General features: G+C 42.5%; 1 protein-coding gene across 9 annotated transcripts in view; it reads left to right on the forward strand.

Moving 5' to 3' along the window:
* Window positions 1–26,115, forward strand: part of LOC124183938 (phosphatase and actin regulator 1-like) — a 161,542-nt gene that overhangs the window by 73,821 nt on the left and 61,606 nt on the right. For all 9 annotated transcript variants that reach the window (XM_046573157.1, XM_046573148.1, XM_046573150.1 and 6 more), the window contains 3 exons: window positions 229–393; window positions 933–1,031; window positions 3,345–3,764. In XM_046573157.1, coding sequence (XP_046429113.1) covers window positions 229–393; window positions 933–1,031; window positions 3,345–3,764 — 684 coding nt within the window. The remainder of the gene's footprint in view (window positions 1–228; window positions 394–932; window positions 1,032–3,344; window positions 3,765–26,115) is intronic.

Genomic DNA, 26,115 nt, shown 5'->3' on the forward strand with positions numbered 1-26,115 from the left:
CTGCACGCAACAAATTTATGAAGATTAGACATTGACTAGTAAAATTCGCATTGTTCGTTTGCACCCTCAGTATTTTGGTTTTCTTTTCTTTTTTCTCTCCATTTCCGACACAGCCAAGGTGGAAGGACTGGAAATAATAATATAAATTATAAGAAATGGTATAATTAGAAAATGCTTGTGCCTTGGCTAATTTTTTCTCTATCCATTTTTTTCTTTTTTTGTTTACAGCTAAAAAACAAAATGGCACTGCCTTACGGACGAACAGTCTGGGTTCGGGCGCTCGGACGCCACCGTTGGAAAGAAAAAGCAAGTTCTCGGCATTCGGGAGATTATTCAAACCATGGAAATGGAAACGGAAAAAGAAATCCGACAAGTTCGAAGCTGCCTCCAGATGTAAGTCAACTTATATAGCCGAAATTGAAACACCCTTAAGTGGTAATTTCATAAGCCTCGTTTTATTTGCACTCTAATTTGCTTCTCCGACTCTCGCTTATTTTCTCTCAAGTACCTCCACGTTCTTTTCTTCCGTCTGTTCAACTCTCGAATTGCGATGAGTAAGATATACGGGAAAGAAATGACTTTTAAAGTGACAATGTCAAAAGTTTTTTGTTCCCCTCCGTTGCTATTCGGTGTCTTTCTTATCAAACGACATTCGATTTTTACTTTGATTTCCAATGCTTTCATCTTTCCTCGTATCAATCAAACATCCGATACTGTTTTACATTTGCATCCGTTTGTTCGGTCTGAAATTCATCCGACAAGAATTTTTTTCTTCCCTTTTCTCCTCCCTACTTCGCTTCGACGAACAATTTTCTTTGACAAAATCTTTCATGCTTGAGAATAACCGAGGAAGGTATGTTTCACCGATTTCAAGTGATGATTTTTTCTTACTTTTTCTTTTTTTTTTTTTTTTTGTTTTATTAAATCCTCAGCGCTCGAGAGAAAAATCTCGGTACGAGCGAACCGCGAGGAGTTGGTACAGAAAGGAATTCTCTTGCCCGAAAGTCCGTCGTCGCCGATCCCCGAGCACGGTGAGTTGATATGAAAATAAGTGACCAAACGGGCGAAATATTAAAAGGGAAGAAAAATGCTTTCATTCGCAACGCGTGTCTCTCTAGTTGGAAGTCGGAAGCAAGACGATATTTTTATTCATTTTTTTTTTACAACAATCAGGTTGACGTAGCAACCAAATTCATTTGATAAACATTCGATCGCTTTTACATGTTTTTTTTTTATTTATTACAAATACTCCAACCGAAATATCTCGAAAACTAAAAAAGTTTGGAAGCTGTTTTTGGTTTCATTTTGTGGATAGTCAAATTTTCTATAGAAAAAAAAAAAGATAGAGACTGCTATACACCTAAATGTTCGTCTTGTATTTGATACGATCGTTTAAATTTGAGTGGATTTAATAAATGAACGAAGATGCTTGCTACCTTGTAAGATTTTTTCTCACCCGTCTTCTAAGCAGGTACAAATAATTTCACGTAGTAGTCGGGACATTTTTTTATGAACATTTCGTTATCTACAAAACGAAACATAGAACACCTTTTCAACTTGTACAGTTTTACAGAGTTAATTCGGTTGGAGTGTTTGAAAAATTCAAACCTGACGGAGACACATTTTAGAATTTTATTACCGAGTTCCGATTTCACGAGGCTTCGTTTGAGGCTGAAAATTGACTTTTCTAAGGGTACGTTACAAAAAAAAAAAAAAAAAAGATAAAAGTTAAAAAAAAAAACCATTCCAATGTAAATATCGTAAAAAATCGTAAATATAAGATACGTGGTACAACAGAGCGCTAGTACACGCGTCTATAAAATGTATAGAATAACGAACTGAAAAATCAATTGGTGGTTGAAAAAGCGGCTGCCTTCTTCACCGGCTTTGAACGAGACTGAGAGGCCTCCTTCTAGATGGCATTCACGTGTAGATATACGAAATATTATCAACATTGAGAATGTAGAAATCTGCAACTCGTTGAAACCGTACGGGGTTGGCTGGTTCGATAATAATAGTAATAACAACAACGACTAAAGGAAAAATAAAAAAAGAAAAAGAAGAAGTAGACGCACATAGGACGGACCCCAGAATCAATATTCCCCAGCGTACAATCCTTGCCGTGCTACATGGCGTAGCAACTTTTTTTTTCTTCCAAATTTCCGATTTATTAGATGATAATTTATCGTTGTTCAATCGTTCGATAGAAATATAAAATTCGGATGTAGGTAATCGACAAAAATTGAACGACATTGAAAGAATTCCAAACACGAGCTTCCACGGTACGTAGTAAAAAATGTAGGTATTATCCTTTTTGTGAGAGCGTGTTTTGTGGTATATAACAATAAAAGAGAGTGAGAGAGAGAGAGAGAGAAAGCCGACCTATCTCCGTTTCGTATACTACCAACACCGGGGGGTCAACGTACTCGTACTTCCTGTCTACGATCTTTACTTCCGTTTGTCGCTAAACATCGAGTAAATTCCCGGTTGAATTCAAACGTGTCTCTCTCTCATTCTTTCTCTCTCTCTCTCTCTCTCTCTCTCTCTCTCTGTCTCACTGTCTCTTTCTTTCCCTCTTTATCCGCTTATTATTTATTATAGTTACATATCATGCGGCAAGGTGACTAGAGTCGTCAAATAATCCTGGTTCAAGTTCGAAACTTACGACTTAGAGTAGACGAATTATACCCAATTCTAGAAACGCGTTACGAATAATAATCATAAATATTCATACGACAGACAAACTGACGGCACCGCCGCCGCTTTTGTTTGACAATTACGTAGGTATCTACAAAATGTGTCATCGGCGTCCAAGTCTCGGGAACCTTGGTGTCAGTCGCGTGTATTCTTATCCCGAAATATAAAACAAAGAAGAAAAAAAACAAAAATGAAAAATAGAAGATACCTCTGAATTTTTTTGTCTACTGAAATATCCACGAAGTTTTATTTTTTAATACAGAAACAGTTTGACAATATTATTGAATTATAAAGCGTTGGTGTTATCGTTATTATTTTATACGGTACAAAGGGTCAAGATTATAATCGTAAATTTCGCAACTTATTCAGTGACTGGGTAGGAGAAAGGATTTATTAATTATAAGCCCGAAGTATATGTATAACCGTATATCGCCGAGCTTAGAAACTCCGCTGCGACTGAAAGCTTTATAAACCCTTGTTTTAATTTCGTCACGTTGCAATTACCGTTGTACGCATATTATTTACGTAAACCGGAACGATATTTCAGTCTCGTTAAAAAGACGAGTCAGCCGCAGGTTACCACGGTTCATCGAAACTCGTTATCGAAAGTCGTACAAACGTTTGATTTTTGTTTTATAAATGATCAGGTCCAGCCGGTGATCCAGGCATCATACAGCTACCTCCTTCCACGCTGTCGCAGCAGCAGCAACAGTTGCAGCAACAACTGCAACAGCACCATCAGCAGCAGCAGCAGCAGCTGCAGCAACAACAACAGCAGCAGCAGCAGCAGCAGCAGCAGCAGCAGCAGCAGCAGCAGCAGCAACAACAACAACAACAACAACAAAATTCCCACGGAACGCCGGCGTCAACGCCGAACTCAGGTGGGTCTTCCGTCCATCACCAACAGAACCAGCAGAACCAGAGTTCGCAGTCCGGTACACCGACTCCAACAACAGCGAACCCGCCGTCCTCCATCGATGGTCAACCCTCGTCCCAGCCGTCCCCGCGGCCATCGCCGCTCACCCCGTGCCTCCAATCATCGGGGCAGCTCAACGGCAACACGCAAGGTGAGTGCCGATCGAAGAATCGAACCATGCCCTTCTCCAAGCGTTGGTCTCTTGTCGATTTTGTTTTTTTTTTTCGGAAAGACAGCGCCAGACGAGGATCGCTATAAACGTCCTTGTATAACTGATCGCGAGAGAAAAGTGTGATTAAAATTGTCTTCGACGTTGAATCGAGGTCGCAGTGATCATGAAAATGGTAACAAAGGTTAGCAATTTTTGGCTACAAGTCAAACCTCGAATAAAGTTAAGGTTGAAGAGGTAAACAACCATAACCATGTTGGGTTGTCTGTGTATCATACCTTTTTTTTTCTCTCTCTCAGACTTATAGAGACTCTCGGTTTTTTAAGAACTACTATTGTAAGCCCCTTCTCTCAAAGCAGCTTATATTCCAGTAAGTAGAGCTAGTGAGTAAACTTATCCAACGCGAGGTTGGATTTAGCCTATCTTTGTACGAACCTCGTGGTATTTCATTTCGTTCCTTGGTCCAGTCAGACTACACTATTTTCGTTGCGTGTTGAACTCGAGGAGTTCTTTGGTGGACGATACTGATTAATTTTGCTCTAAGCATCGTCCAATTCGACCCAATTGTACCAAAGTGTATATATACGTATATATATATATGTACATCCATCATCTCGAGCCAATTTGTGCTAAGGGGGGTAAATCCGGGGGATATTAGATCTCGCATGGCGTACAGCCGCGGCTGGAAGACGAGTTATTACATCAACGTCCGACTTCCCATTCACGTTCAGACTGCGTACCTGCCTTATACGTGCGGATGATCGTCTCGACTTACCGCCGCGAGATCACACAGGGAAAATTGGTTTCCGACATTCGACGAGCAGAGTCAACCTCTCTTGGGCAGTTTTTTTTCCTTTTCTATTTTTTTATTTATTTTTTTTTTTATTTTCTCGGGTTTGCCAACGACTCTGTCTTTGGAGAGTGTTTCACACGCAAAACTCGAGTTCGCGGTGGTTTGTCTTCTTTGCGTACTGCAGAGAATTGTCTTACGAGTGGTGGAAATGCTCGTCTGAGTACCTGGTGCACCGCTACTAGCTACTGAAGAATGAGGGAGAGTCCGACTTGCGCCGTACGATTTTAGTCGACTTCTCGTTTTTCTTCATTTTCTCATTTTCTCATTCCTCGCACCGTCTGACTTATTCTTCTTTTTTTTTTTCTTATCTTCTTCTGCTGGTGGCTTGCAAACAGAGGCTAGTTAGAATCTCATTACGGCTAGACGAATGAATCCTGATGCAGAGCTTCCATTTTTTCTTAAAGTTATGCTCGACCTTAACGTTCAACGAGTCTTATTATCAACTCGACTGATGAATGCTAATTAGGTTACGCATGTATGTGGATTAATCTACGTCTGATATCCATTTTAAATTCTCGCAGTCTGAAATGAACGTCAATTAATCACCATCGGTACCCCAGAGTCTTGAAGTTTGTACGTGAAAATTTTTTTAGAGAGCTCAACTGGGGATCGAAGAACAAAAGAAAAATAAACCATCAAATATATTGGAGTTGAATAGAAATCGAAGAAAAAGTCCTTGTTTCTCTTTTGTAGAGCATTCAATCGAATCCAATAAGTTTAAACTCTGGAAACTACGAAGTGAATTGCCGACAACTTTTCTTCTTTGCGTTCTTTGGTTGGTTGGTTTCCGGTAGTGAAGTTCACCGGCAAAGCACTGATCGTAGCAAAGAAAATGTACGATCTATGTATACAGAACGACACTGATCAAATTTTATACGTTCTATCTAGCTTGAGCAATACCGTTGCTGTAAACGTTGCAAGAGCTTTTCTCGTTCTCTCAAATAAGCTTTAAACACTTGAGAAATATAGTATGAGTAGACATTTGTTTTGATCACCGGACACCTCGTATCACCTTCTATCACGCTGCTGTTATAAGGTTATCGGGTTTCCCTAGCGTTGGTTAAACCGAAGCCTCAAAAAGTCTCCCTATTTTATCCGTATCATTCTTAATGCCGCACGTTACGAGAACCCGACTATGTAATCAGAGTGAGCTGACCTTCTCTTGGAGACATGATATACCTACTCTTTGATTTTAGGTGGGCAGATGCCATTTTATATTCGCCGTGATACGGAAAGTAGGATTTTAGTATGTTAAAAAAACGTTGGATTGTTTTGCCACTGAAACATTGCAAAGGTAAATAAAAATGATAAACATTTTCGTGGCAAGAGTTCTGGTTTCAGGAAAGAAAACTTGAACGAACTTACCGCAAATATTGTACAATATTACAAATATGTACACGATGATAAGATACAGCTTGAGGAATCAGGTCGTACTATTCGTCACAAAGCGTCGTCACTCGTAACGAAAAAGGATTTCCTTCGAGCTGAAATACTTCTCTAATGGAAGAACTCGAGAATGCCTTCGATTTATGGATCGGAGCAACGCCCAGGTGGGAATAGGAAGATCGTGTTTCACGTAAACGTTTAGAAAATGTAGCGGGTTGTATGACTACTGACATTTGCCACCACGTTGGTTAAAAGACGTTTGTTTTATCCGAGAGGAGGGAGAAATACGGGATACGTGTAACGGTCCAGGACATGTGCTGTGAACGACGACGTGTGAAACTCATTCGTTTATTATATAACGCGTCTAAATTAATCCCGAGTTAATTAATTCTCCTTGCGAGCTGCTTTCGCACCTAACGCGAAACAGCAGCTGTTGTGCAGACGTCTCAGCCTAACGAACATTGACGGGGACTTTGCGAGATGCCTGTTTTCCCGGAGTCGACGTTCGCCTTTATGTTTCCTGGGGAGTATTTTTTGTCCGGAAACGGTTTTCAGCTTTAAACATGAAAAATATGAGTGCGTTTTGCGGTACGCCCGGACCATGGGATAAAAGCGATGCTGAACGGTGCTCCTGGATATCGACCCCCTTTTTTCCGAGACACGAAGGAACGAATGGTCTGCCAGGCAAACCCTGACTATCTTTAACGCCGCAAACGCCAACTCCGCCAGCTAGTCCACCTCCTCCACTCTACCAACCGCAAACGAACCCCTCGAGGAGCTAAAAGAACAGCTGCGAGCTCCAAAGACTACGGACAATTAGCAAACGGCAGTCAGTCCCTTCTGATGGTCTCCAGTGGTCCTGGAAATGTCCTTGAATTTTGCTTGTGTCCTAAAAGTATTCTGTTTTTAATGTCCTTGAATGACCTGAAAATGTCCTGGAGATTTCCTTGCATTTTTTTTTACAGACTTTTTACTGGATACCGTGACTTCTGCAGGTTCACACCTTGTTTGATTTTATCGTTTTGATCGAAGTACCGTTTCGAGTCGACAGCTATGACGGTTGGTTGCGTCTCGGAAACCTGGACTGCTGCAAAGCGTGTTGCGTAGCTATTGCTGCCTGGGAGCTCTCGAGCCTAGGGTTTCTCTTCTGGCCTCGATATCGATCACCCATTGCACCCAGTTTCATGGCACGTAACGTTCGCATTCCTAGGCGGCTCGAGTTCGGTTCCATCATCGTCAGTTTCCGTCAGTCATCCGACAGTTGAAGTTCGCCCTTTGACTTGCGGAATTCGTTCCATTATAAGTCACAATGATTTTTTTCCACCCGAACAAACGTTGTGGCGAATACTTGTAAGATTGGCGGATGTATGAAAGAGGGCTTTGCGGACCTGAGCGAAAGTCGTTGCCTGTTGATGGTTTAGTTGGCTTCAATTTAATCAACCCCCTATAAAGCTTCGATCGATATCTCTGACAGGATTACCATTAAACTCTGCACTTTTCCACTAGCTGCAGAGTTGCAGCCTTGGCATCTGACGTAACAAATCGAACGCCTTCAGCTTCGACCTCTAAAATATTGTCGAGGTGCAACTTGAGCTGTCATTTTCTTCTTCATAGCATGCAGGCGGTAAGGTGTCATATTTTTATTTAAACGTCAGAGAACCCATGCTGCTTGAGAGTTTTTCGAATCACTCCGGAAGAGAAGATTTGCTCGCATGACTTTCGGCCGAGGTCATCAACGCGGTGAATTGACTCGAACCCCTTGTTACTGGAAGGACAAGGGCTTCTTTGAGAGTAGTTGATCAGGTGATCAAGGCTTCGTGACTCCCTACCACACCGGTACCCTTGACGAATGTACTCAAGCTTGCGGAGGCGCTTTGAACCTTATTCGGGGTCCAGAAGGGTCTCGAACCTGGTGGATGGCTGGATGGGGAATCGATGCTGGAGACAATCGAGGAGAGAAATTCCCGCGCAAATTGTTACTCAGACGTTCGAGATGTCGAATATGGGGTCGCCTTTAACGATGCTTTTTCTTCTTCTTTTTCTTCTCTTTTTTTCGTTTTATCCTTACATATTTTTCCGCGACTCGTGACTGAACATAAATACCTCGGGGAAAAATGAGGGATCGGTTTGAATGACCGTCTGGGGCGACGTATTTTCTAAATCGGGACTTTCGTAATCCTTGTTCAACCCGTGCGAGCCTCTCCCTGGATGAAAATAACAACGGTTATACGACTCTGCCGAAAAGAACAACGTGCAATAGCCACCTTGGGGAAAACAGAATTGTGTAAGCCTCCTCCGTCGTCCAACATTTTTTTAATTTTTTTTTTTCGTTTCTTTACGTCACACGCCTTTCTCCCCCTACTTTTTCTCTCATCTTTACTCCATCCAGACACGCGCGTCGCTCTTCTTTCCCACGAGCATGAGAAGGAAGAGCCGCTTCAAGTGGCCGCGCAGAAAAATGGAAGTGAAACGCGAGGAGCGAGGTCGATACACATTAAAAAGTAAAGTTCCTAGTTACAGCCCTGCCTCAGGTGCAAAGGTCTCAACGTCTCGAGCAGGCCAAGAGTATGGGAAAATGATGATCCGCTACTTCTTTAGTTACTTCATTCGTAAGGAATTCTTCGAGACATCGTTTCTTGGGTATAAAGAGATCACTTCCTGTCGTAAGAAGAAAGTTGCGTGTATTGGGTACAACTTGCGGTCGATAATTCGCCGGTCAATTTCAGAAGCGGAAATCAGCGTCGCGCGGGGAATTCACACTTCACGACTAATTCTTCCGAGAGCTTCTTGATAGTTCACCACTTCATCGACCTCGGTGTTCCCAAGAGTGTCGCGTGCAGGTGGCCAGAAAATTTAAAGAACCCTGGCATTGAATGTAGTGCCGTTATTTTATCCCCGACTTTTCTTCCCTTGATCCGGTTGTTGTTTATTTCCTTGTGGCTCCAATTCCCCGAGAGATGTTTCGCCCTTTGCTCGATGATTCGACCGAGTCGAGACGTTTCCCTCGTCCTAACGACGGGCAAACAGTAATCTCGAAACACAAACATAACGAGAAGTGTGGGGGGAACGGGAATCTCGCGTCGTTTCCTGCTGCGCGCCCCTCGGCCATATTTCCTTGCAAAAATCACCTCTCTCACCTCCGACGAGCCAGATGTACTTCCGGGAAAATAAAACTCGGCCTCCACCTTCGTCCTTCATTTCTTCCGGCAGAAAAGGTGAACCGCGAGCTCCACCCTCCGACTGCCAGACGCGAAACAAGTTTTGAATTTATGCCGCTTGTTCGAAACTCTGGAGGGTACGAGAGCTTGGCTAGAGACGACATTCGCGACTCTAAAATCCATTCGCAGCCACCCCATTTTTCCTCTTTCTCGATAATTCTCAACCCGCGTCCATGCAAATGACCCGCGAAATTTTCTCTCCATTCGCACATGTGTATCTTCATCATGTATGCATCCCATTATATTATTTTCTTATTCTTTACTTTTGGCCAATATGCAAAACGTGCTTTCCGGACCATTGATCCCGAATTGGTTTACTTGTGCACAGCTACGTGCCGTGTCATAACCATGAACGGAAAAACCAGTCTAGCTTACGTGCAGCATTGACAGACAGCTGCGCGAGGCAGATAGGTAGATGCATAATATACGAGATCCCACGAAAATATTCCGTACGAAAATGTAGGTAGGTAGATCTGGGAGGGGATCCCATCCGGCGCTGCTCAGAGCTGGTCAAAAAGCTTTCATACAAATTGCTCCATTCTGGACGCTGCATACGGGATGGACACAACCGCCAACCGCATGCGCACTATAGGTTCTCATTGAAACCGCACATGAGTACGAGATTTTTGAGGCAATTATCGGGTGCAAGCTTTGACTTTGGCGAGGTGAGCTTTAATTCCAAGCTTCACTTTTAGTTATCATTTTTGTTTTTTTCTCTCTTTCCCCACTTCCTTGGATTTTACCGAAACCTGCAGTGTAAAACGTGACCCAGATCTCGTGCTCGATATTTGTTTCTCGCAATTGCGGGTCGGTAACGGGTGGACTTGAGAAGTTTCACTCAAGTTCCGTACGCTTTACGTAGAGGATATTCGTTAACCCCGTGTATGTGCTACACTTGACATAATTTTCTCCGCATAGACTTTGCGCCTGGTTTTTTTTTTATGTGCTTTGGAACGTTTTAGCAACGTTCTCCCCTTCTCCACTTTGATGTCCTTCGCTGTGTGACCGCTCTCACTCAACTTTGGGCTTCGCAGCTTTTCATGAGAAATAACTCTTCACCCCTTATAAAAAGAAACTCTGACTGTAAATATCAATAAAACTGCCAATCCACTATATCCGAAAAAGAAGAAGAAGAAGAAGAGGAGGAATAGGAAGCCTTAAAGATCAACGTGAACATTCGCCTTCTTTTCATTTATACCCACTCTTTTAAGCTCCCTGAACTTTTTACTTGAGTATGACGATATTCTACAGTAGATACTGAAATATAAGGTGGCCTTAGTACCTAAAGGCACTGCATCTCTCTCGGTCATGAAAAGTATCGCCGTATCGAATGATTGCGGTCACCATACCAATTGTCAGCTTTCTAAAACACTGCATTGAACAATTTGATTTTTAATCAATTCCCTCTCAATTACTCGATTCGTGATTAAAATCTGGCTTCGTGCAAATTTCGCTGATGGATATTCGATATTTGGTGCACACCTTGTCTACTGTTTAAAAGTGAGTGTTGACCAAAGTCGTAGGGTACATCTACCCTATTTCCCGCATGAAGAATCGCGATATGAAGAGTACATGAGGAACAGAAACAAAAACGAGTGGATTGACAAAACTTGTCACAGTAATCGTACGCATTAAGTTTACTTTTGCACCGAAGTGTCATTGGTTGCAGGAACGCTTAAGATCGACTAATCAATGATCTTGCAATGTGATTTGTAGAAAGTTTTTTCACTGCCGCCTTATACTCCCCCCACTCTCTTCGATGCATACGGAACACCGGTGCCATCTTATTTCAGGCAGCTATTTGTTTACATGTTATTTGGTCTCCTTGCGTAGTCTCCGTGAAACGCGAGTCCATATGAGCGCTGATATCGACAGAGTCGAGGTACCACCCTGCAGACTGTGGCGATATTGTGATAGGCGAGAGGGTTGAAGTCAACACTCGAGGGTAAGGAAGAAAGGAAGGAAGGAAGGCGGGCAGGCTGCACGCGGCATCGAGTTATTCGAGGTTCGACGTACTTCCCCGTAACGCACACCCCCGACAGCCGGGTGATCGTGGCGTGTCGGTGAGCCTATCGGAGGCAGAATCCAGCGAGCCGGGCTGGAAGGCACCGCGACGGCGACGGCGCCCCGACGCCAGTCGTTAGCCGACCTCCACGCGCCGCGTACCCTCACCCTGAGTCACGGTGCGGATACGAAACAGGAGAAGTTCGCCTTCTGCGCCATCCGCGATCCGCATCATCGTCATTGCCGTCGTTGTCTTTCCTCGCCGTTGGTTGTCGCCCTTCTTTCTCCCTTTCTCTCTCTCTCTCTCGAGCCCAGCTCGTCTCTATCCTCCACCACCCACCCCTTGGTCAACCCTGATCGCTGCACCAGCCGCGCCCCCGCGCAGCAGCGACACCTTGCCTCCTGCCGATTGAACCGCCATGTGTCGTTGTCCTTTCGTCAACGTCGCACGTGACAACCGTGGACTCTTACAAGCTGCGTAGCTTGTGCGCCGACCGGCAATCGGCCATCTTGAATCAGCCAACCAATCGCAGCCCTTTTTTCGAAACTCATTCACTCACCGGCTCTTCAATTATCGTTCTGGAAACGAGCCACACGCTTCTTTCGACCATCTGTTTTACGGGTCGGAAAAAGGTTCTTGGCAATATCAGCAACGCGTTTAACTTTTCGGATTCCATTCATTTTGTTCAGTCTCGTCGATCAATGACCGAGAAACGTGTACAACCCGATACCTTTAACGAAGTTCGATTCGTTAGCGACACTCTGCACCGTCCAATCGCGTTTTAATGGTCTTCCTCGGTTTCGAGACTGCCTTTAATCTTCACGGTTCCATTAGCTACTTGTGCAATGTTAAGCTACCCTCCAACCACCCTCGATTGCTGATGCTGCCCAGAGTCGTAACGTATTTTCACTGATTCCTTATTCGTTATTTAGTCAGACGTGAGTCGTGTGGCGTGGCGGGGTGATCGGATGTCAAACAAATCAGTTCATATCCAATCGACGTTAGACCGAAGTAATCTAATTTCCGTGCAGGTGAATGTTCAGCAGTCGGTGGTGATTTTGTACGATCAGTTATAGACCTAAGAGCGTTTTTGTTGCGAACAAGTGCACGTACCTTGTTGGTGGTGAATGATTGTACGTGATCATCCAATGCTCGGCAATCAGTCGATGTGTACTGTAGTTATGAACCGGTGAACACGTGTGCGACGCGTTCAACCTGTGATCCGAAAAACCGGTCGAGTGGTGGTTGACGATGTTTGTTGATTAACCAAGTGGACGTCATGACACCGCCCGGAACACTGGACAACAGCCAACATCGTACAGCCGGCGTTCCAGCTACGCTGCGCAGTCTGTGATACACGTTCTTGTCGTATCTCCCATGGTTGCTGCACCCAGTCGTTGACCTCCCCACTATACGGAAAAACTGTGATGTTTGATGCTGCAGTGGTGCTTTATGCGGCGCAGAAAAGGTTCGGCGTTGTGCTGATTTTTTTCCATGCATGTTGGACTTGTTAAACAAGCGGCCTCGGTGTTTACTGGTTCACCAGGGATTTTACCCTCATCTTTGACTTTCCTCCGAAACAATCCGTTACTTTGTACGTACGATGCGTTGCTACCTACAATTAGGCGAACATTTGCAAACCCGGTAGCGGATCCGGGTTCGCGTTATTGCCCACTCGCGTGACTATGGCACTGATACTACATTTCACTCCGATGTGTTGCGATAGTGAATTTGAATTGCACCTCGTGCCTACGTGGAATTACTGGCTTTCCTGTACCCTCGTTTGCTCGCTTTGTGCATATTTACCCGGCAATGCCGCCGCCGATCGATTCACTTCTCGACAATTATCGGTTCGGTATATTCACCTTGTGTTTTACTTTCGTACGTTCCGAGTGCTCGTCGTTGCCACCGCGATTATTATGCATACCCGCAACTCTGCGCAGCACACAATCCGCATTTGCATACTGAAAATCCTCCTCTGCCGATGGATGTGTACGGTAATCTACAAGTGTGACATAAATTTGGCACTTCGTGGAGATGCTCGCACTCTCTCTCCCTCTCTCTCTCTTTCATGGGCGTGTAACAGGTACAATTGGAGGACAGGTTTACGGTAGGGTTGTGAAAACCAGAAAACGTCGCAAACTGCGACATTTTAAGTCACGATGTTGCAACCATTACGCTAAATTACTTTCTCTCTTATTCACCATTTTCATTTCATCCGTTTAATCGGCATGACCTGGAATAGATTCCGTACAGATCAGCCAGCTGTGAAATTGATCATTTCGCACTGCCAAGCAATTGCGATTATTGAAGAATCGTTTAAAATCGTCTTGTGCAGTCAAAGAAAAAGAAGTGAAGAATTTTCTTTTCGGTGTAAAAAGGATTATTTTTACGGTCGTTCGAAACGTTTTCAGGATACGCGTAAAGCAACGACGATGTTGACTGTAAATTAAACGGATAACCTGAAAGAGATATTTTGGACATTGCGTGAGAGAGCTTTTGTACAACGATAAAGGATCTACGGTGGATGGTTTAAAATTGAGATGTGATTTATAAGAGATGACAAACCTGTAATGTATAAGTTACACGACCACTGCGAGTGTAATCTATGAATATGAAGAGTCTTGTAGTAAACTACGAGCGGCGTGACTCCTCTTTTTTTCTTACCCCCTTTATCGTCGCTGTTTGCGACGGTAAATTTACGATGAATTTTTCATTCCATGCCTCTGAATTTTACGGTTTTTATTGCGTTAACAGTATCGCTACACATCGTAATGCTGCCGTAATTAGGATAATTCTTTTTTTTTCGGTTTCAATTTTCCTCTACAATTTATCCCCTATATTCTAACCTCGGATTTTTTATTCTGCGGAATTTACCTTAGATCAAATTCTTCTTGCTGAACGGTCCATCTAACCTGAGTTTACAGTCTATGAGACAATTATTTACGCATGACATACTCAAATTTACCTCTCGACATCAATTTTGAATTTGGTTTTTTTCCTCCCGTTACTTGTTATTTCGGGTTGAACACCTTTGAACACCTTAACGTATAATATACTCGATAAATCACAAGGGGCTATTGTTTATACCGATCGTCGTCGATCAAGCGAACTTTTCAAATTACGCGCGCATTGACCGTTGGCGTTTGATTTGTTATTGAAAATTCGGTGTAATTTTTCACAGTTAATTTGAACAAATGACAAAATTAGAACGGACAATATTTTCTACCCGATTCCGTCGCGTTGTTCGTTTCAGAATCGTCTTCAAAGGCATTTTGTGCTTTACGCGAAGTTTTCAGGAACCGACGACGACCCCTCTTAAAACCTCTGAATAATTTTACGTTTTAAAATGAGATATGCCGTGGATGAAAAAAGAAAAAGGGAGAAGGAATCTCACCATGGGTAAAAATATTACATCTCTTGCGTGATCGTTTAGCCCGAGAGCTGATCTCGATCTAGCTGACCCAAATTTTACTACCCTCTCAGTGACGTATACATATACGCGGTTCGTTAACTACGGACTAAGTCTGAACTAGATTTTACCCGTTGGTTTAGGTTTAATTGAATCTCTTAGCCGCCCGATTACACCAATGCCTGTAAATTTACTATACGAAAACCGCTTTATTTGCACATTCATGAAAGCTGCTGCTTAATTATTCTCCTCAATTCTTTCTCGTGGCTGGTTTCTGATGAGTTCAAGATTGATTTCTCATGACGTCGAAATTAAATCAATCGTCATTGGTGTATAGAGGTTTTTATCTACGTATACGTATTATTATGTTACGTTTGTTTGTTTGTCCTATACCATTCATTGATTCATCCGACTGCGATGAAACTTTGATCGATTATTTTGCGCACGCCAGCGAAGGTTTCTGAATTAGTAGAATCACTTTACAATACGTGGCACGCGAGTCGTTTCAACAAATGAGTGTGTTTTGTATAGTTTAACGACAGTTCGTGAGTTTTCGAAACGCTTTCTTTGAGTGGCATTGCTATATGTGGGCATCAGCTATAAATATAATATGTATAAAACTCAAGTCTTTTGTGACGTAAGTCCGCTTATAACTCAAGAACGACTTAAGCGATTTTTATTTTTTTATTTATTTTTTTTATCCGAATAGAATTTTCATTTTATTACATTTAATTTGGATGTAGGCGAAATCGCGACGGGCTGCTAATAACGTATATTACAACAATATAATCGTTGAAGCTCTTCTTCCGCATCGATATTAATTATCCGAAATATTGCGACGGTCTGCTGCTGCTGCGGTTACTTGAAAGAACTTCTCCGGTATCATTAATCATCTTGATAACATCGTGATATATACGTCACAGAGACGAACATTACGGTATAATTTTAGAAAAGACGAGATAAAAAATTCTTTTTTTATTTTTATACCATATACATGTATATATTTTTTTTTTTTCGTCTCAACGACAAGGAAGGGCTTTAGAATTCACAAGTTTTGAAGGTGCGCAATATTCATTACTCCGTTTTGTTACATACCTACGGCATATTCTCCGCACCGTTGAGCAATCATCAATGTATGGATGAATGCAGCCGAGTTTGAGTAATTGAGAACTCGTTTCCTCTTCTCCTCCGTGTTATACCTGCAAACAGATTAATTTGCCAACTACTCGGGGCGTCATTAATCAACGGATACGTAGAAGCAGGGAACGTGGAACAGATCAAGGTCTTTTTCTGTATTTTTCACTTTCACTCTCCCTTTTTCTTGTGCCTTGTTTGTGTGTGAATTTGCCCTGAAATTCATTACACCTCGGTTTCTATCTCCGTAAATATCGATGCGAATAAAACGGAGTTTAAGGAAATTACGCGTCTGCACGAAGTCAGGATGGTGGAATATCTGGGATAGTCAGAATTTCGGCACGATGGTTTCGAGCCTCGTCCTTTTTCTGCTTCCGTTAGAACGATACTAGATTAAATTCTTGTTTATTTAAATACCGGTCGATTGTGCGGCGGAAAACTAATTAGTTCGGTGGATGGTTGTTTGAATTTGGTAGGAAGGACGAAATTGAAGGGGAGCTCTTGACCTCGTCTCCTAAATTCGTGATTAACGATGCGCGGTTTGTCCAGTGATCCTGGAAATATTCCAGAATTTTCGTTGTCCTTAAAAAAAAAACTGGAAATATCCCTGAATTGTTTCTTGTTTTTAAGGTTTCCTGCGAATGATATAATTATTTTCGGTCGCTGAGTAATTGTTTTTTAAAAGTGGATTCACGCTTGGAAAAACCAAAACAATCATAATACAATAAAACTATTCGTATCCAACATATTCTGACATCAATTTTGTTACGCTAAACCTTGTTACAAACATAATCAGTTCAAAGTTTTCTCGTTGGACACAAAAAGTGAATCTTTGTTAACCAGTGCTGTTACACCTCGAAAATTTGCAACGCTTTCTTGATGCGTATAAATTTTCACTACATCGAAGATCTGTACGCTAAGCGCCCTCGGGCAGGCAGGCTTTTAACGAGTTGCGATATTCATGAGCGCTGAGTGTAATTTCATCGGTTCCACACTTTAGTCTGCCTGAGGATTCGTGTCCTTAAATTATCTCCGGAAATTCTTTTCGTTCTCGATTCTGCGAGCATGTTTCGTGTATTTCGGAGCTCGAGTCGGATTATTGCGAAGACGCGAGTAGGTCGAACATTAAATGTCTTACATCACTTGACTTTGTAAAATCAGGTATTATGTCGTAGAATTAATAATGAACGTCGCGGGTGTCGTTTGTTTGCTTTGTTTTGCAAATGTCAAGCCATTCTTGTAACAATTAACCCTTGAATTCTGGACCCAAAACATTATTCCAAATTGTTCGAGTCGCATTTACGAATTCTAACCCAGCCACGTAGACATTTGTGGAATTTCCGAGCCCCGGAGGTTTAATGACAAATCATTACGATCTAATTTTCAGCTGTAGCGTTACAATGCGAAACAATTCTTGCACGAGCAATTAACCGCTTGGGTAGAATTTTGATTGCAAAATCACTTTTATAAAATATGTAACTGACTCGGTCATCTTTTCAAGTGTTTGAGTATATAAATTTGCAAAGTGTTTTGCATCCGTGAAATTACGTTGATAGTTGTCCATCGGATTATCGTCGATACAACGAAACTTTTGACGATTTACTTATCATCGCGCAAACTTTCAAGCTCGCCAAATAAACAATCTCTCCGTAACGTTGAGAAGCGGGGATTTTCTAAACACGTCAAAGCGGCTCGTTTTCGCCCCTTTGTCTTCATCGCCGTGGACGTGAAAATGGGCGAGGATTCGCCTCGAAACCCTCGACGAAAAAGCAACGAACCAACGGTGCTGAAGAAGATACGTTTCGCCGCGTGAACGCGTTACTTTACTGGGTCGACCTCTGAACCCGACCGACTCTTTTTCTCCTGCCCACCCGTAGTCGTAAAATCTATCCATGAATAAGTCAGTGTCTCGTACAACGGCTGCGGGGAAAAAAAAACACCCCCGGTTACATTGTACGGCGAAAGTTCGTCAAAAAAGAAAGAAAGAAAAAAATTATAAAAATTATAAAAATAAAGAACAAAGATAAAACTTGATGAATTATGCGCAACTTGACTTTACAAAACTTTTTTTTTTTTTTTTTTTTTGTTTTCGACGATTCGCATAATCTTGATGATATTTAAAAAAACTGTCCGTCCGTCGTAAACTAGATCGATATTTTTCTTTCTCTTTCACGTTTCTCCCGTTTCGTCGTTATTTAATTCATGACGGTGTAAAATATTGCAAAAATTTACGCGAAACTTGACGTTACAGTCGGGTATAAGCATATTATATTAACGTTATTAACGACGATCAATTACCTCGCGTGTCTCCGCTTCGCGCCGTTTTTACAACCCGTGTTACATCACACGCCGAGTTATCAGACGACCTTCGCGTTTCAGGTATGAAAATACGTACCCACAACCACCCACGATGTTCCGTCTTATAGTCGTATGATTTTCCATTTTTATCCGCGTATATTATTGCGGGGAAACCTCTCTGGCGATTCGTCAGTGAAGTGTGTAAAAAGTCATGGAGAAGGATAATACCGTGCGTGGATAACACTCGAGGAGCAGTGAGGAGAGAGAAATAGAAGAAGTGGTAGAAGTGTATGAAAAAGGAAAAAAACAATAAAAAAAAAAAAAGAAAAAAGAAAAAGCAAAAGGGACCGCAATACCTGTTTGTGTGAAAATATACAACTTCTCACAGAAATTTTCTTCTCCATTCATAAATCTCTGCGCGCGTATTTCTGGAACTCGGAAATTCTTCGTTCGTACCTTCTTTTCAAGAAGATCTCCGTTAAACGAATGCGAAAACCTCGCGCGATTTATAACGTCGTCGTTGTTTCGTTTAACGCGTCCTCGTATTTATATACTGTAACCGGATATTTTTATATCTTTGAGGGTAAGAACGATATAACGATAATTGGTTACCCTACGGCGCAGTCGCTAACCTAAATAATTATATGGAGAGAGATACTAAGGGAGAAAGATACAATTGTTGGGCGCCAGACGCACATGCGTCAAAAATAGATAATTAGAGAAAAAGACAAAGATAAAGGTAAAGGCAATAGATAAAGATAAGGTCAGGTTCTACGACGGTTTTGCACAGTTCGCTCAGAGAGACAAGATAATGGTAGAGGGGCGGAGTCGAATCCAATAGATAAAATAAGAAACAGGTGAAGCAGGAATAATATCAAATATATTACACAAGAAGCGATAAGTTTACTGACAAGCCAGTAGCTGAAGAGTTTGCGATACAAATACGATATATGCGATAGTTAACAATAGTTACAGCCAGAGAAAGGTTAAGCGAGAGAGTTAACAATTAACGGAACGTTTTCCGAATAAGCGGGAAATATGAGCAAGCTCGCGATATTAAAGGTAATGATTAACACGGTTTTATGACAGGTAGGCAGAACAGAAGAGATACACTGTACTTAAATTAAGCGGTAAGCAAATAAATCATAAAATGTGAGAAGCGATTATAACACGTGCGAAATACAACAATTGAAATAGTTATCACATTACCAGAATGATCAGAAATAGGCAGACAGGAATTATGCACTACAAGGTAAATTCAAGCGATAGGTCAAATAGAAAATTATTATAAAATATAGATAATAAAAGATAATACGTAGTCTCTGGTTTGCGGTAAGTGCGAGAGAAGGAAAGATAATAGTCGGTACGATAAAAGGTAATTCAAGATAAGGCAAACAATATTCAAGGTAATTAATATGCCACGTACGGCAAACCCAATAGACTACGGACAACAACGATCAGCGATATTAGCGAAGAAAACAGTTAAAAAGATGTTAGGCGATATGGCACAATACTCCAATGTCAAATGAACGACGAACGGGACCGCGCAGCGATATAAGATCGCTTCCGCGGTACTCTCACTAAGATGCGATAATCAACGATAATAGATAAAGAGACAGATAGAAACTAATCAGAGAAAATATAACAAAATAGTAATGCTCAGTAGCTAAGATAACAATTGATCCTTTAACGGAACGCGCTGCTAAACAGCGATATTAGACATTCAAATATTCTAAAAGAGAAAGATAATAAGATAAAGCGATAGTCACTACAATGCGTAAGTAATAATCAACCAGTCGCGAAGTTACTTGCAATAAGACAGAGAAAGGGACAAGATAAGAGATAATAAGGTACGAGCCCAGGTGGCTCAAGCAGACCAACTGCAAGGTAAAGAGAAAAGAGATACGAGCCCAATTGGCTCAAGCAGACCAACTGCAAGGTAAAGAGAGAAAGAGGTAAAGGTAAAGGTACGATATATTGCAAGTAATCTCGTGGCTTCACAAAATAGAAAAGGAACCTCACTTACGTGAAAGAAGATAGAACTGGTATAGAATACGATATGGATGCGATATAATAACGGTACGACGAACTTTGATAGCGATAATGAGAACACGTCTGTTAGTATCAGTAACTGAACGTAGAGTAATGAGATGAGCGATGATCCTGATTTTCATCGAGCTGGTGTCACGTGATTCTTCCCAAAATTTGCGGTATCTTAATTGGACCAGCTGGTCTCGTGGCCTGGTCCACGGATAGGCGGCGATAATCCCTCGCCGTTTGATGTTCTTTTCCCTCGACGACGGGTATCGAGGTATCAGGACGTCGGAAGGTGGTTAAAGTTGTTTTCCTGCAGCTATGCGGTATCGTTGGTGAGAAGGGGGTGGGGTCGTACTGCTCAGGTATTGCGATATCGAGGTGTGCGGCAATGTTACGTCACCGGTCTCCTGGACTTGCGACAGACTGTAACTCACTCCTTGTTTTACTGGTACTCCCCGTTGTAGCTATTTCGTCGGCGCTGCATCCCGGCCCTCGCTCATGGAAGCCCTCATGCCGGAACGATCTGGTGGTGATGGCCCTCAACCCGGATCCCCATACTAGATCCACCAGATCCACGTGGTCAGCATATCATTAGCCTATTCCACGCCGCAGTCCTTCGATAAGACGGTTCGTTAAGAGAAAACCGTCTTCTATTGTATAGTCAACGACTTAGTAGATATTAGGGTCGGTTCAGCTCCAGGCTGATAAGTATCGTCGACGGGAGGCTTCATTGTGTTTTTGACGCACAGCCCTGTACGCCGCCTGACGATGCATCCGAGCGGTAGAAACATTCGTTCGTGGTTCGGCTCCTGGCCGATAAGTCTCAAATAGTTGGAGGTGCTGTTGTGCATCACGCACGACCCTTTTCGACAACTAGATAGGCATCCATCGGGAGTGGTTTCAGCGGTATTCGTTCGTCTGTAGTCGGTGGTGTTGATGTTGAGCTGGTACGTGACCCCTGTCAGGTAGTGTCCTGGTATCTTGACGTGAAGGTCTCGCGGATGGTTCTCGAAGAGCATTACAGAATTAGAGAATAGCATACAATTAGCTTAGTAAAGAGAAATCAACTTAAAGATAATTAGTCGTTCATTTTTGGAGTATTGGCCTCAGACGTGCTTTCGTTATTTTTAGCGATATTTGTACCTAGGGGAATGCGATAATTAAATAAAGTGACGGGGTACGAAATACCACGTCACAACTCCCCCCTCCTTACGGAGGACCGAGGAGGTCCTTTGCCATTAGGAAACCATTATGTTGACTACTTACTTTTGCATGTGACTAGACGATCGTTAGAGATGTTAGAGATAGTTGCGATAGATAGGATTGAAATGGAAAATCCATGCGATACTTGACTTAGTTGAGAGACTTTGGAGTACGGCCTGCTGATTCTTGGCGAAACATAGTTTTCCAAGTTCTACTGTTGACCTGATCGGTTGTGAGTGAAGGAAGCGAAAGGATGATCTAAATTTTTGCGAGAAGGTAGAAAGTTAATTGATTCGATTGCTTGGTTGAAGAGTGCTGTTGCAGAGGAGTCCAGACAATTTATGCGGTATAGAGCGATATTGAAATATTGGCCTTATGTAAGGTGTTATTCTGGGTGAAGCGAAAAAAAATTGTTAAGCGTTATTTTTAAGATAATTGCGATAAAAGGAGTTTTGACCTCAAGTTGTTACTGCGTTAGGTGACTAGACGATGTTGTTGATGATATCAAGGTCGAGTGGGGTTTTAATTGTTGGACGTCATTTTGTAACCAATTTACGAGAGGGGTTAATTGATCCCGTAACGATGAATATGACAGAATTCCAGAGTGGATCGTGGGCGCACCGTGAGTGATTGGGTATAGGTGATAAGACGGTTCACTGTTACTATAGCAACGAGAAAATAATTGTGTAGCGGTAATAAGACAGTTATTTATAATAGCCTAATGGCAAAAAAAAAAGAACGAGAACAATTTTGCGAAAGAAAAAAAAATATATATGCGATAACAAAAATTGCGTAAAAAAAAATTGCGATAAAAAAAAATTTTGCGAAAAGAAAAAAAATATATATATGCGATAACAAAAATTGCGGTAAAAAAAATAAAAATTTGCGGTAATAACTTAGAAAAAAAATTTGTGAAAGATAAAAAGAAAAAAAATGGCCCTAAAATAAGCGGAAATCGCGGTAGACGGGGCCGCCGTCGCGCCGGGTCCAATAGGTGTCCGGCTCCCCCGGTGGTTCCATCACTGGTTTCCCGCACACCGATTCGGGCACGTCACCTTAGTATATCCGACTTTGCCACATCGGAAACAGTATAGACCGGTCGCGGATTCAGGACAATTCGCATATCGGTGACCGGATTTTCTACACCTGTAACAGATCAGCGTACCTTTTGGGCTTGGCCGAAAGGGGTCACCGGCGAACTCAGGAGAGTTATTCGCGATGCTCGCGGTATCCGTCTGAGCCGTGGTAGCAGTAGGAGTGGTTGGCGCACTGGTATCGTTTCGACTATTGAATCGAGGTGCCTTAGCATGCGGTTGTGCACTTCGACCGTTGGGTCGGTTACCCTGTGTGCCACGATTAGGTGTTGATTGAGCGAATTGGGTCGCGTTGGCTAGTCCCGTCTCGGGTTCCGGACCTTCCTCGAAGAAGTCAAGTGCTGAGCAATTATTGCGAGAAGGCCCTGGGTTCCTTTGCCCGCGGTAAGCTAATTCGGGTAATACCGATCGTTCCGGGGTTGGCGGCGCTTGATAATTATTTGCTACGCGGAAGCTGATTTCTATCCGACTCGCAATGTCTTCTAATTGATCAAGGTCTTGTAATTCGTCTCGTCGAATTGTAACCTGTAATCGCGGTAGTAAGTTGCGGTATGCGTAATCTAGCTGTTCATCGTCCGACCACGCGGGCCTCAGTCTGTCGAAATACGCTCTCATATATGTTAGATAATCGGCGACTGTCTCGAACTCGCCCTGGGTTCGTCTACGAATTTCCTCCCTCAATGCGAACTGCAATTCCGGATTGACGAATCTACGGCGCCACGCGGCCTTAAATTCTGCAAAAGAACGCCACGTTTCGCGTTTGTTGCGGAACCAATAAATTGCGACACCTGATAAGAAGAAGGGGATACTATTCAAAATATCCTCGTCGCGAATATTAATGAGCGATCGGCCCTCGTCTATCCGTGCGAGAAATGCTTCGGCGTCCTCGTTACGCGTTCCCGAAAACTTGAGATTCCATTTCCTCATAACCTCATACGCGGCTAACGCGGTCGGCCTGGACGGTGATGCGAAGTTGCTGTTCATGCTCGGTCGCGGGAAGTTATATTGGCCGTCCTCGAAACCCTGGTTGCGGAAGGCAGGCCTCCGCAGCGGCGGTGCGTCGCGATATTCGTAAGGGGGAGAATTCCCTGTGCGGTAGTCGAATGGTGGCGGATTCGCCGGATGATACTCCCGTGATCTCAACGGTGGTTGCTGAACGGGCGCCGGCTTAGCCGGTGCATCATTGCCGGGAAGGAATTCTGGCGGTATATTACGCGGGCTAATTCGGCTAGGTTGCGGTTCCGGTGGCTGCTTCCGAATCGCGCCGGTTGCTGACGTCTCGGGGTTACGGTTCGACGGTCGCGTCGCGTCACGAATCTCATCGTCGGTATGAGGCGCGGGGTTGATTGGTTGCGTCGGTGTGGGTAACGTAATGCTATCGCTGTCGTCTGTCGGTGTAGTCCTATAAGCGTCGTCGAGAGCAGGAGGGTCATCCATGCTTAGACCGTGTTGCTTACAAAAATTCGTCAACCGCTGACGACGGACCGGTAATATGCCTGCTGTTGACAACGAGCGTCCTTCTAATTCGTTGTTTAATTCGGCGTCGGTCAAGGAGTCTACCCACGCCTTAACGGACGTGTGTATTGACATAAGAAGTGTTGACTAGCGATAGGTGACCCGAAGAGAAAGAAATTGCGATATTGATGGATTATTTAGTCGGTTAACTAGCGTGACCCTGTAAAGCCGGAAACTGCGATATAAACAACGGAAGATTATATTATCCTACCCAAGCCAAAGGTTTCACAATAGATTTTGTTGTGCAAGAAGATTAATATGGTGACCTCGCTGAAGAAACCAAAACACCGCGATCTAGCGAATCGATAACAAGTTTGATTACAACAAGGGATCACCCCTGCCACACTCTAGACTGAGCAGATTATAAGGTCAGGATGTTTAGGTCGTCCCGTATTATCCCTGAGTTTTTCTATTGATATTGTTCGAGAGGTACGTTGGTTAATCCCTGAGTTTTTCTATTGATATTATTCGAGAGGTACGTCGGTTAATCCCTGCGGTATCCAAGTGTTTTTATGTTTGCGATAGTTATGGCAGTTATGTTGTGCGATATTTAAATATTTTTCGACCTTGCGTTATGGATGGCGGTTAAGCCGTGCGATATTTAGATAATTTTCAAATTTGCGTTATTAGGGGCGGTTAAGCCGTGCGGTATTTAGATAATTTTTGAATTTGCGTTATTAATGGCGGTTAGGCCGTGCGATATTTAGATAATCTTTAAATTTGCGTTATTGTTGGCGGTTAAACCGTGCGATATTTAAATAGTTTTCAATTTTCGATATTTTAATTTTGCGATATCTATGCTGTATTCGGTCGCAATATGGAATTCTAATATTCAAACCCTGGTTTATATCCAATTTTGGTCGCAGTAATCAATTAATTTAAATAGGTTGCTCAATTGTCTGAATTCCTCGCAATTTTATTAATTTTTGGGGTTTCTGGGGTTCGTGTTCGGTCTCTTACTTTTCTCTGGTGCTTTGACAGTATACGATAAACTTTGCTCTCACCACTGAATAAGATAATCCCTCTTTATTGGCGTGGCCCCACGTTGGGCGCCATTTTTGTAACCGGATATTTTTATATCTTTGAGGGTAAGAACGATATAACGATAATTGGTTACCCTACGGCGCAGTCGCTAACCTAAATAATTATATGGAGAGAGATACTAAGGGAGAAAGATACAATTGTTGGGCGCCAGACGCACATGCGTCAAAAATAGATAATTAGAGAAAAAGACAAAGATAAAGGTAAAGGCAATAGATAAAGATAAGGTCAGGTTCTACGACGGTTTTGCACAGTTCGCTCAGAGAGACAAGATAATGGTAGAGGGGCGGAGTCGAATCCAATAGATAAAATAAGAAACAGGTGAAGCAGGAATAATATCAAATATATTACACAAGAAGCGATAAGTTTACTGACAAGCCAGTAGCTGAAGAGTTTGCGATACAAATACGATATATGCGATAGTTAACAATAGTTACAGCCAGAGAAAGGTTAAGCGAGAGAGTTAACAATTAACGGAACGTTTTCCGAATAAGCGGGAAATATGAGCAAGCTCGCGATATTAAAGGTAATGATTAACACGGTTTTATGACAGGTAGGCAGAACAGAAGAGATACACTGTACTTAAATTAAGCGGTAAGCAAATAAATCATAAAATGTGAGAAGCGATTATAACACGTGCGAAATACAACAATTGAAATAGTTATCACATTACCAGAATGATCAGAAATAGGCAGACAGGAATTATGCACTACAAGGTAAATTCAAGCGATAGGTCAAATAGAAAATTATTATAAAATATAGATAATAAAAGATAATACGTAGTCTCTGGTTTGCGGTAAGTGCGAGAGAAGGAAAGATAATAGTCGGTACGATAAAAGGTAATTCAAGATAAGGCAAACAATATTCAAGGTAATTAATATGCCACGTACGGCAAACCCAATAGACTACGGACAACAACGATCAGCGATATTAGCGAAGAAAACAGTTAAAAAGATGTTAGGCGATATGGCACAATACTCCAATGTCAAATGAACGACGAACGGGACCGCGCAGCGATATAAGATCGCTTCCGCGGTACTCTCACTAAGATGCGATAATCAACGATAATAGATAAAGAGACAGATAGAAACTAATCAGAGAAAATATAACAAAATAGTAATGCTCAGTAGCTAAGAT

This window comes from Neodiprion fabricii, chromosome 5 (genome assembly GCF_021155785.1).
Source record: "Neodiprion fabricii isolate iyNeoFabr1 chromosome 5, iyNeoFabr1.1, whole genome shotgun sequence".
Classification (NCBI taxonomy): Eukaryota; Metazoa; Arthropoda; class Insecta; order Hymenoptera; family Diprionidae; genus Neodiprion; species Neodiprion fabricii.